At 35.9% G+C, this 10,762-nt stretch overlaps 2 protein-coding genes across 2 annotated transcripts; both read right to left on the bottom strand.

The window, feature by feature from the left end:
* Window positions 1-2,301: 2,301 nt before the first annotated feature.
* On the bottom strand, window positions 2,302-4,545 carry LOC120261770 (heavy metal-associated isoprenylated plant protein 37). Its single transcript, XM_039269753.1, has 3 exons — window positions 4,162-4,545; window positions 3,976-4,051; window positions 2,302-3,654 (listed from the first exon to the last, which is right to left on the bottom strand). The coding sequence occupies exons 1-3, from the start codon at window positions 4,198-4,200 to the stop codon at window positions 2,519-2,521; spliced, it is 1,251 nt and encodes a 416-aa protein (XP_039125687.1). The 5' UTR covers window positions 4,201-4,545; the 3' UTR covers window positions 2,302-2,518.
* Window positions 4,546-7,877: 3,332 nt separating this feature from the next.
* Window positions 7,878-8,981, bottom strand: LOC120261779 (heavy metal-associated isoprenylated plant protein 21-like). The gene is made up of 3 exons (XM_039269766.1): window positions 8,827-8,981; window positions 8,655-8,730; window positions 7,878-8,248 (listed from the first exon to the last, which is right to left on the bottom strand). Exons 1-3 carry the CDS (start codon window positions 8,911-8,913, stop codon window positions 7,956-7,958), a joined length of 456 nt encoding a protein of 151 aa, XP_039125700.1. The 5' UTR covers window positions 8,914-8,981; the 3' UTR covers window positions 7,878-7,955.
* Window positions 8,982-10,762: the final 1,781 nt, after the last annotated feature.

Genomic DNA, 10,762 nt, shown 5'->3' with positions numbered 1-10,762 from the left:
GATTGGGTGCTTTTCTGATAATAGGTTAATAATGAGCCTCTATTTGCTTCCGGTAGTGTAGTCAAAGCTGAATTTTGATCCAGTGAGTACCCTGTAAGATTGTGAAATAAATCCTTCTATAATAATGTGCTTGCTTTGCCTGCTTGACCTTGGAATGAAATCTGTAACCAGCTGCCTTGCAGCAATTAATGCTATGCCGTTTGCTAAGGTTTTGTGTTTGGCCCACACTGAGATACACTGTTGTCTCATTTAGCTACTCTTCCTGTACAACAATTGTATTAGTTTCTTACATATTCTGGGTGATTTCTGTGAGATTTTAAAGCCACCGTTGCTGCTGTGGTCATGTTTATTGTTTTATAATTTTATCAACAAAAAGAAAACTTAGCTTATTTGCTATTAATGCCTTTTTCTGCTCTTCAGATTTCCATATGGGATCATATAATCCCCGATAAGGAACATGCAAAGTTTCAAACACAAGTCCCCTCCAAATATCCCCTAACTGATCAGGTATGTTTGATTTCAGTTCTTCAATTCAAGGTGTTTGTAATATAGCAGCCTTTAATGGCCAAATTAACAAGGCGTTTTGAACTATCAATATTGATTTTAGTATTATTTGCAAGGTTGTAATTCATTGGAGTGAAATAATAATCTCCCATTTCTTTTGTTCAGGGGAGCAATCTCAAGGGAAAGAAGATAGACCTTGTTCTTCATTGGCATATCATGCCCAAATCAGGGAAAATGATCCAAGATAAGTTGCCTCTGTCCCATTTCTATCTCCCTGAAGCATACTTATAGTTTACAAAGTATAAGTGTAAGTTGGCAACTTATGGATATCATCGTAGTGTACTTTTCCCCACGCTCTGAACCAAATGACATCTTATGTTATTTTTTAATGCTTCAAATGTTGTTGTTACAAAACCACCAACACTTCATTGAATGCCATGAGTTCCTTTTCTTTTTACAAAAAAAAAAAAAAAGGTTAATAAACAGTTGTGTTTGTATACATTGAAAATCATTTTAAGGATCATTTCTTCATCCACTCAAAAATATTGACAAGATCAAACGGTACAGTCCACTGTTTGTGTGTCCTGTAGATCCATTCTTCTCTTTTGAGACCAAAACTTTTCCTTTTCTCAAGCGTGGTTTCCGCGCAACTACAATGTGTACGCCCGGTCCTCCTAACAGTCCCCACGGCCCCCCCTCTAAAAGGCTTAGCCATAGAAGAAGCCAATCAAGGATAGCCACGTCAGATTAGTAGCATACCCTTTGGTTGCAAAGGAGGTGGACTGAAGTGGTGATTAGTAAAAAGTAAGCGCCCGGACCCCGCGTGCCTCACCGGGCGGTGCCCGGATCCCAAGAAAACTCAACACAAACACATTTCATCTCTTGTGGCAAAAGCGAGTGACATCAAAAAGAAGTTCCTTCTCTCTCTCTATTTCTCTATTGTGTTGTAGGGTTGGGAATGGAATGGAATGGTTGGAGAGACTTTATTAGGGTTCCAAGCAAACTGCTGAGAAGCAGCTTTTCCATAGCTCCTCTGCATGTGTCTTAAAAGTGCATGTCTTCTTTTACTTGTTTCTCTGTTTGATGATGTGCCATGACTCATGAGATGTTTTGGCAGACAGGGCCCTTTGTTTCATACTTGGTGACTTTAGGAATAAGGTTGACTGACTGATTGACTGGTTGAATGAGAAGAAGATCAGATGGATGGATACACATTACACATTCAAATAAGTTTTATATTGATTATGAGTGTAGTAGGATAAATATCTCAGAATGAAAGAAAGTTGGCACTGGCAGCAGGGAGAAGTAGGATATTTTATTTATAAATTATAAAAAAAGAGGAGTGGAACAACCATGCAAGTTCAGAGAGAAATATTAATATGTGACTGCGAAGCTGTAGCAGAAATGCAGCAATTCAGCAAAGTGTATTAGTTGACCAACTTTACATGAAAAGAAGTTTACTGCTTAGAATATAGATATGATGTTATATATCTTTGAACAACTGAAGGACTACTTGCTATTTGCAGAGCTAGAAACTAGAAAATAAAGAGGGCAGCAGTCTATTCACATGGGATGCTGGCATGATATCCATTGTAGAGAAAAGCTAGGGACAATATCTGCCAAGTAATCCTTCAAGTTGACTAAAACTCTCCAATGAACTCTCCCAAAATTCAGAGTAGTTTATTCATGCTTTCACATGGCAGCATCACATGAGCATGGATGGATACCATTAACGCTTTAAGAAGAGATTGGAAACCCAAGACCATAAAACAAAAGCAGTCAGTAATAACAAGGACAGATGATAAGACAAGCTAGTATTATAATGTCTGATACTCATGTTAACAAATAAATATATCCAAGTGCCATCAGAGTCTCAAACATTGGAAACCTCTCAACACTAACCACTTCAGAAGGAAAAGAAAAAGCAAGGAAGCAAAAGATAGAGAAAAAGGAAGAAGAAGCATAGGTTGGTCAGGACACAAACTTCAAATCCTAAAAAGACCATGTTGTTCTTTTACATCACAACACATCCATTGGTGTTCTCATCACTGAAAAGATGGGTCCCATAATCACCTCCATTGTCTGAGTAGTGGTTGTTGTTGTTGAGGTAGGGACTTGGGTAGTAATGGGGGTAGTAGTAGCCAGTGTAGGGTGGCATCTGGGAGGCTCTATGGTACACCATCTGGGGCTGTGGCTGTTGCTGTTGCTGTTGCTGTTGCAGCTGCTGCATCATCATATTGTTACCGTTCAACCCTCTTAGATTCATGAGTGATGGATGGTTCTGATACCCTTGCAAGTTCATCATTGACTGAAGCTGCTGCTGCTGCTGCTGCTGCTGCTGCTGCGGATGATGAAGCCCAGCACCACCAGCACCTGCATTATTGGAGAGGTGGTGAAATCCCATGGAACCTGGGAAGTTAGTGTTTCCTGGCTGCTGCTGCTGCTGCTGCTGCTGTGCATGTTGATGATGCATTCCCAGACCATTGCCCTGCCCTCCAAGACCATGGAGTCCTAAACCCATCAGGCTATTTATGTCATTCACCACTCTCTTTCCATCACCTTGATGTGGGTGATGTGCATTCATTCCAGTATTCATTCCACCAAGGTTTCCCATCTTGTTGTGGTTATTCATGTTTGCTGGCATAGACGGATGAGTGCTCTTGCCCACTAGGTTCTGGTGGTTTGGGTTGCCACCACTACCCACCTTCTTAGCATTCCCACCAGCAGCATTGTTGCCGTTCTTCTTACCATTGTTCAGTGGTCCATTGTTGCCTTGTTTCAATATATTGATGGCATTGATCTTGCCCTCAAGCAATCTGAAATCATCATCATCATCTTCATCCTCATCATCCTCACAGTCATCTTCATCAGAGCTAAACACAGCTAACTTATTGTGCTGGTTCTTCAAAGCCTTAAGACCTTGCATGAAATTTTGTTTGGATTGTTGTTCCTTGTTATTGTTGTTGTTGTTGTTGTTCTTGCCATTGGAGTGTGGGGGTTGATTCTTGTGACTTTGAGCAGTGGATTTCTGAGACCAGAGCTCTGCATGCTTGCCAGATTTGGCCAGCTTCTTGATAAGTGTAGCAGAGTCCACATTTCCTGAAACTGTGACCTTCTGGTTCTCTGCATCTAAGTTGACTGTGTACACCCCTGAATCATATGCAACAAGCATCACATTATGTGCAAAATACTACTCAAACTCTCAGAAAGTTCCTCATGTTACCCAGAATGATCACTTCCATAGACCTCAACCTTTTCAAAGCTACTTTATTTACTATTTTTTTAACAGAAAAAGGTCCCATAAGAAAGGTGGCAAGGAAATTGTGTTGCATTTTCCCATTCTTTTTCAAAAGTAAAAAGTAATAAGTTTAATAGATCTCTTGTTCCTTCACTCTTTTCTTTTTCTCAATTGCCATGAAGAAAAGCCACAAATAACAAACACACAGAATTGAAGAGTAACAAGACACATACCTTCAATTCGTTGAAGGAGCTTCTTAACTTTGTGCTTGCAACCATCACAGTGTATGTTCACTTTGAGGATGATGGTCTGCAACAAACAAACAAAGAAACAAACAAACACAATCCTTTAACTCAAAGAAAAAACTCAAAGAGACAAGAAGAAGAAGAAGAAGAAGAAGAAGAAGAAGAAAAGCAAACCTGGATCTTGAGGAGCTTAAAGTCGTCATCTTTAGTCATTTCCACCTACTGTTGAACAAACAACAGAAAACAAATAGAACTAAAGAGAGAAAGAGAGAGAAGCTGATCAAAAAAAGCCTGAACACTCTTCTAATGCCCACCTTCTCCTCCTCTTTCTCCTCCTCTTCACTAGATTCTCTCACTAGAACACTTACATAACACTCTCTTCTCTTGCAGTGTTGTGCACTCTCTCACACTATATATGTCTCATTAAAACACACCCACATGGGCTTGTTCCTGGTTCCAGTTAAAAGATTAAAATACACACTCGCCTGTCAACCTTTGCCTGTAAAAAGCCTCCTTCACTCCCCAAACAACACATATAACTAGCTGAAAGTCTCTTAAGAGTTTAAAGAGGGAGAGGGAGAGAGTGAGTGAGAGAAAGAGTGATGTGATTTGACATTAAATACTGAGTGTGGGGTAAGGAAATGGAGTAAAGCGAGCCACAGCGAGTTGACAGCGGGCCTCTTTTTTCCCCCTAGAAACGGTTGGTGAAGTGTAAACATTATAGATTGAATGGTAGATAACTAGCGCGCCAAAAATAAACAGAAAAAATAAAAGCATGCATTATAAGATCCTCACCGTTCATGTGCTTTGAGATTAGAATCTTTGTCAATGAACCGCTGTGATTCCCACGCTCTGTCCTCCTCTCTGGACTGGAACAATATATATATATATATATTATTGATTTTTAATATATTTTGTAAAAATAAGAAGATAAAAATTTGGACCATGTATTTTCTTTTTAAAATTTTAAAAATTTGTCAAAAAGGAATTAATTGCTTGCACTCTTGAATTGAACCAGGGTCCCTCATTGGCCATCATTGTTCAACTGCGCATGCGTTGGCCTCTCTCTCTCTCTCTCTCTCTCTCTCTCTCTCTCTCTCTCTTCACTCAACCAAAGGGACCTCCTCCTCGCACCATTATCAAAGCACTGTGAGCATTCATTTTGGCTTAGCCCCCCAGTAATCAGTATGACTTGGTCGGGTCGCACCGCTTTAGTTGTACTCTAAAACCATAATTTTTAAAAAAATTGGGAAAATGCAGCATTATTTATTTATTATTGCTATTGTTGATTATGTAATTTGCATAATTTTATTGTTATAATTTATACCTGCCTTTTTTTCTATTAACCATCATTAATTGTTGATGTAGTTATCCATCATATATGTATGAAGATCAGAGGAATGAATCAATCATTCTTTTTAACTTTTAACTTAATAAACATCCAAAATTTTAAATTAAAGTAAATTTATAAATATTTGATTCAACGTTAACATTAAAATGTAAAGCTAAAAAGTTATGAAGCTAAAGATGACTTGAAAATATAAAACATAAACCTTGGTATCAATAATAATAAATAAATAATGAATATGGATCATTAATTTTTTTAAATAATAATAATGATAATAGATCTCCGTGCTATTGAGTACTGAAAGCAGAGAGGAACTTAACCCTCGTGTGGATCTCAAAGCAATGGCAATAATATGGACAGTGCTTGAAGCTCCTCCATGAATTCAAGTCTCACCATTACTCCCATTCATTCACTGTCCTTCATTTCATAACTGCACATGTGACACAGTAAACTTATATTTATATTTCATACTTGAGTTTGAGACAAATTAAATCTCTATATCACATAAAAATAATCAAACTACATATTGTTTTAAAATTAATTTATTTAACTGTTGACACCCTTGACTTTTAGCTTCTTTTTTTGGTACAATGAATGTAACAATGAAAAGGAGACCAAGCTCCAAATTTTACGTTCACGTGAAGTGCTTGTGGCCTTAAAGACAAACACACAAGTTGTACTTCAATAGACATTGGCAAACATGCAGACCTTCTGGTGAACGAAGCCTTTTTGAATTATAGAGTTGGTTGCCAAACTCTTTTGAGTGGATGTTTAAGTGCTTGTTGGTCTTCATGTCATGGGAAAACAAATACACCAAAACTAGTACTGATGGAGTTGTTATACTTGAAGCACAGAATGGTTTTGGTTGATCAATTTGTTTTTCTTATTGAAATTTTAGAGGTTGGAAGATAGAAAGTATGATATAGACTTAAGATATTAAGATTGAGAAAGATTTGTGTTTGAATGTGGGTCCAAGAAAGACACAAATTTGCACAGAAGAGCTTGTCATTTGCCTTTGTCTTAGAGCAATCAAAGGAACTATTCTCTTTCTCTAAAATATCAGAAGAGAGCTCCAACCTATGTAAAGTTAGGTACTGATTGAGGCCATGAATTTGTCTACTGTTTGTCTAAATGAAGGATTTTAACATTTAGCTTCTTTATGGTACTATGCTTGCTTGTGCTTCTGCTTGTTCCTATCATTTTGGTCCCATGGTTCCTATTTTCTTAGATTTGAGAGGGACCCTTGATCCACTAGTGATAATTCAGTCTGGTTGTTTGGCTTTATCATTGAGCCTTCAAGGATAAGAGTGATTAAAAAGCACTCAAGTGAGTTTATACTTGAGAATTCATCCAAGTTAACCAATGATGGTTCAGTTTGGTTTATCAAATTTTTTTTTTTAGATGCTTTCATTAATGATACGTGATAGAAAACAGTAACTTGAGATAGCTCATCCTATTTTACTATTATGATTCAGTTTGGTTAATCAGGTTTATCAGTGTCTTCATAGATAATTCAAGAGTGATTAGGAAAAAAAATGGCTTTATGAAGGTTGATTCTGTTAATTACTGGGTTTGTCTATCTTTACTTGCAGATTGTCTTTAAAGATAACTCAAAAGAGCAAAAAATAACAGTTTTTGCCTGAGAATTCATTCAAGTTTATTGACGGTGTTTCAATTTGGTTTATTGGTTTTCTAACTTTTCTTATCAACATGGCTTCAGATATAACCTAAGAGTGACAAAAAAATGAATGACTAGAATATTTTACTTGAGAAATTATCCACAAGTTCATAACCACAGAGACTGATGCCTTGCATTCAGAAATTCAAACATTTCTGATCTTGAATACTGTTCCTGCATGATTACTGTACTTCATGTGTTGGTACTGTACATTTGTTCTTTTCTGTTTAAGTCATGTACCATCACACTATTCTTAACCACCATGTAATTTAACATAATCAAATCCTTTTTAATTGAGACACATGGATGATAAGCCACAGACAGTTTTGTCTTGTTTTGTTTCAGAAAAACAATGACAGTTATACATTAAACTGACCAGAACTCAGATTTTTTTTTTTTTGTAGGTATATGGTTGGATCTTTCTTGTGTACTCCCAAATTACTGTTCAAAATTTTAGTGTTCAAATGTCAATCCACTAGTTTGGACCATCATCACTCATAAACTCATTCTCTATTTCTCCTTCCCAATAAACCCTGCATGCAGGAAGAGACCTTCCCATACTTCAAAACTGACACAGTTTTGAACTCATTAAAAGGTTTAAATTATGTGTTTAAGAGTAAACTTTGTTATAAAAATAGGCATAAGAAACACAAGTGCCCTCTCTTCTGTGCTTGAACTCCATCATGTTTGGGTCCTGAAATCCAGCAAAGACTCCTCATTTCATGATGATTCCCACTATGCTCAATATTGTTATGTTTTAATCATTCCTTTTTCCATCATTCTTAGCTGTACATTACCAAATATTTGCTGCAAAAGCTTCCACTCTGTTGTTACTTCAATTGCAATCTCAAAACTCATTGTACATGTAGGCCAATCATCCACTCATATTCATTGATATACCAGTCCATTAAACAAAAGAGAAAACAAACTAAAACCAGTTCATCACATTATTGAGCATGCATTAACATTTTCATCACTGAAGAGTGTTGTGTACCTCTCCTCTGGTGCTCCTGGGTTTGGCAAAGCTTGAGGAACATTGCGAACATAACCAGTTGGTGCCTTTTTGTCATATGCTTGAGCAGCGTATGGATAGTAGACAAGATTGTATTCTACATAAGGCCAAGGCTCTGCTCTCTTTCCTATACTTCTCACCTTCTTTATCACCTTCTTAGTATCTACATGACCAGTCACAGCCACTTTACTTTGTTTTCTGTTCACCTCCACTGCAGTTACACCTATACTCATACCCAATTCATGAATCAAATTCAGCAACTAGTGAATCAAATGTTTTTACAATCAAGTTCTTGCATTCCTATCATGAATGTTGAGTTAAAGATCAATTAATGCATATAAAACAATTTTTAGGAATGACAAATTATTTTCCTTGCTTTAATTTGTTAATTTTATCTGCTGCAATGTATTACTTGACCGAACTGAAAACTGAAATTTTATTTTTGTTTACTTTGAAAATAGTAAACTGCAAAAGAAAAGGTAAACAGCTAAAAATACAAAAATACAGAGAACAAACAAACAAAGATGGAAATAAATCATTTAATGTTTGAAGCTATTCTTGGAAAGAAGTTGAGGAAGTATGAATGAAAATATGCAATGTTGTTAAAGAGAGGGAGAAAGTGTCTGAACCTTTAATGGAACGAACAGCATGCCTCACTCTCCTCTCACAGCCATCACAGTCCATCTTCACCTTCAACTCCACAGTCTGGTTCACAGATAAACATAGCATGACTACTGTTAAGCTATAAATAAAACCCATACTTACAGAAAGAAGTTAAAAACAAAATAGTAAGCATCTCACCTGCAATGGCTTCCTTTTCTTCAATTTGAGAGTTCTCTTTGTATTGGTAACACTGCAGATGTTGGAGAGGTAGTCAAATGCACCCATTTCTCTCACAGTTTGTCTTGGAAACAGAATGGCAATGACAAAGTTCAGTGTTGGTTGACAACTTGAGCTCTGTGCATTTATACTCATGAGGATGTCAAGGTGCTGAGCTGACATGATCTGACAAAGATGTGTAACTTATTCACCAAAATTAATCTTTAACTTCAAATCAATATATATATACATATATATCTTGGTTTTGTTTTTTCTTCTTCTTCTTCTTCTCCTTATTAAATAAACCATATTTACTAATTAAGTATGAACAAAGATACTGAAATAATTCTAACTTCTGTATTAGTACATGAAAATGCAGTTATTTTTATTGTAATCCTTGTATTAGCACATGAAAGTTCCATGCTCTTTTTCTTGGAATTGTTGAACTTGGAACTATACATAGAAACAAAGATTAACATGTATCATTTTTTTTTTCTTAAATAAATATAATCCACATCTTGAAATATAGACTTGTCTAGTTAGCATTTGTTGTAGGGATGGGGATGTTGCCTATCAATATAATGATGTTTAATGGTATGGAGGCCATGAGATTTTTCCATTTCCCTTTCTCTTTTAATATAGATTGTAATGGGTATTGGTCCATGATCAACAAATAATCTATCAGTGTTAATGAGATTAATGATAACATTCGTGAGAAATTGCAATTCTTTTTTTGTTTTAATTAATTTCATTTCTATGATTATATAAACGAGGTTTAAACAAATAAATTATTCTCAGTATTTGTTTAATCTAGTACTGTTTGAATGAGTTTCAGTGGATCTTTTGTAAAGGAGTTGTATCTCCCTTCAGTGTTGTATGGGAGGGTGATTTATTAGCTTAGTATCATTATTACAAGTTTTCTAAATGTGCGTGTAGCGAACTTTTATTATCCCATATGTTATCTGACAGAATTAATAAATCTTTAAGAGATTTATAAACCATCATAACCAGCATGCCTTAACCTACTTATTTTTTGACAAATCTTTAAGAAAAAAATATTTGTCGCTAATTATTAAAAAAAAATATTGTTTTCATATCATTATTTGCATATTCCCTACACGCATACCATTAATAGCAGAAATATAATTACAAACAAAAAAAGAAGTCTTGGATACATGATTGGGGCTTGGTAGTCATCTATACATTTCACATTGAATGAGGTGATATGATGTACTGAAATCGTTGAATAATATCACACCAATAATTTAGGAGGAGCCATTCAATTTCAAATGCGAGCATTGCTAACATTTGCTGGACTTGTTTGTTTAATGACCTTTTTGTGGACCAAATGAGTTGCTCCTAATGTAAGGATTGAAATTGTGCCACACTTTGAAGCCAATTGCATGCATGATTAGTTCTTGCGGCTTGTGGGGCTAAATAGATTGAAAACTCTTTTTTCCTTTCATTGAATTATTAATTATATAGTAGCGTTTGTTATAAACAAATATTTTAATGGATGCCTACTGTAGCAATTTCACTGTAGCAGCAGGCATTACTGTAGCAACGTCTAGATATTATCGTAGCGACCCACCCATGCTGATCAGTAGCTACCACTGCATCGCTATTATTCCACCAACAGTGTATTTTTTTGGACCGTCTGGATCGAATCGATCCCTAGCCGCTCATTCAACTCTTGTAACCCCTATAAATACCCCCTCATTTGTATACTTTGTGATATAGAGAAGAGAAAGAAAAGAGAAAGAATATAGAGAAATAATAGAAGAAAGAAGAAGAAATTAATTCTTCAGGGTTTTGGGTTTTTGGTAAATACTCTGGCTCTCTATTCTTATTACTATCTTTGCATTTATAATATATATTCTTAACACGTTATCAGCACGAATTTGCTCATATTATTTTA

The sequence above is a fragment of the Dioscorea cayenensis genome, chromosome 5 (assembly GCF_009730915.1).
Source record: "Dioscorea cayenensis subsp. rotundata cultivar TDr96_F1 chromosome 5, TDr96_F1_v2_PseudoChromosome.rev07_lg8_w22 25.fasta, whole genome shotgun sequence".
NCBI classification, from domain to species: Eukaryota; Viridiplantae; Streptophyta; class Magnoliopsida; order Dioscoreales; family Dioscoreaceae; genus Dioscorea; species Dioscorea cayenensis.
This window is presented reverse-complemented; position numbering and strand designations above follow the sequence as displayed.

Bases quoted from the DNA above. Each gene is read 5' to 3' on its own strand.
- LOC120261770 (XM_039269753.1), bottom strand. From the start codon at position 4,200: ATGACTAAAGATGACGACTTTAAGCTCCTCAAGATCCAG. The intron at 4,052-4,161 runs GTTTGCTTTTCT...TGTTTGTTGCAG, and splicing joins TTAAGCTCCTCAAGATCCAG to ACCATCATCCTCAAAGTGAA. The intron at 3,655-3,975 runs GTATGTGTCTTG...CATATGATTCAG, and splicing joins GCTCCTTCAACGAATTGAAG to GGGTGTACACAGTCAACTTA.
- LOC120261779 (XM_039269766.1), bottom strand. From the start codon at position 8,913: ATGGGTGCATTTGACTACCTCTCCAACATCTGCAGTGTTACCAATACA. The intron at 8,731-8,826 runs GTGAGATGCTTA...TCTGTGAACCAG, and splicing joins AGAAAAGGAAGCCATTGCAG to ACTGTGGAGTTGAAGGTGAA. The intron at 8,249-8,654 runs GTTCAGACACTT...GTATGAGTATAG, and splicing joins TGCTGTTCGTTCCATTAAAG to GTGTAACTGCAGTGGAGGTG.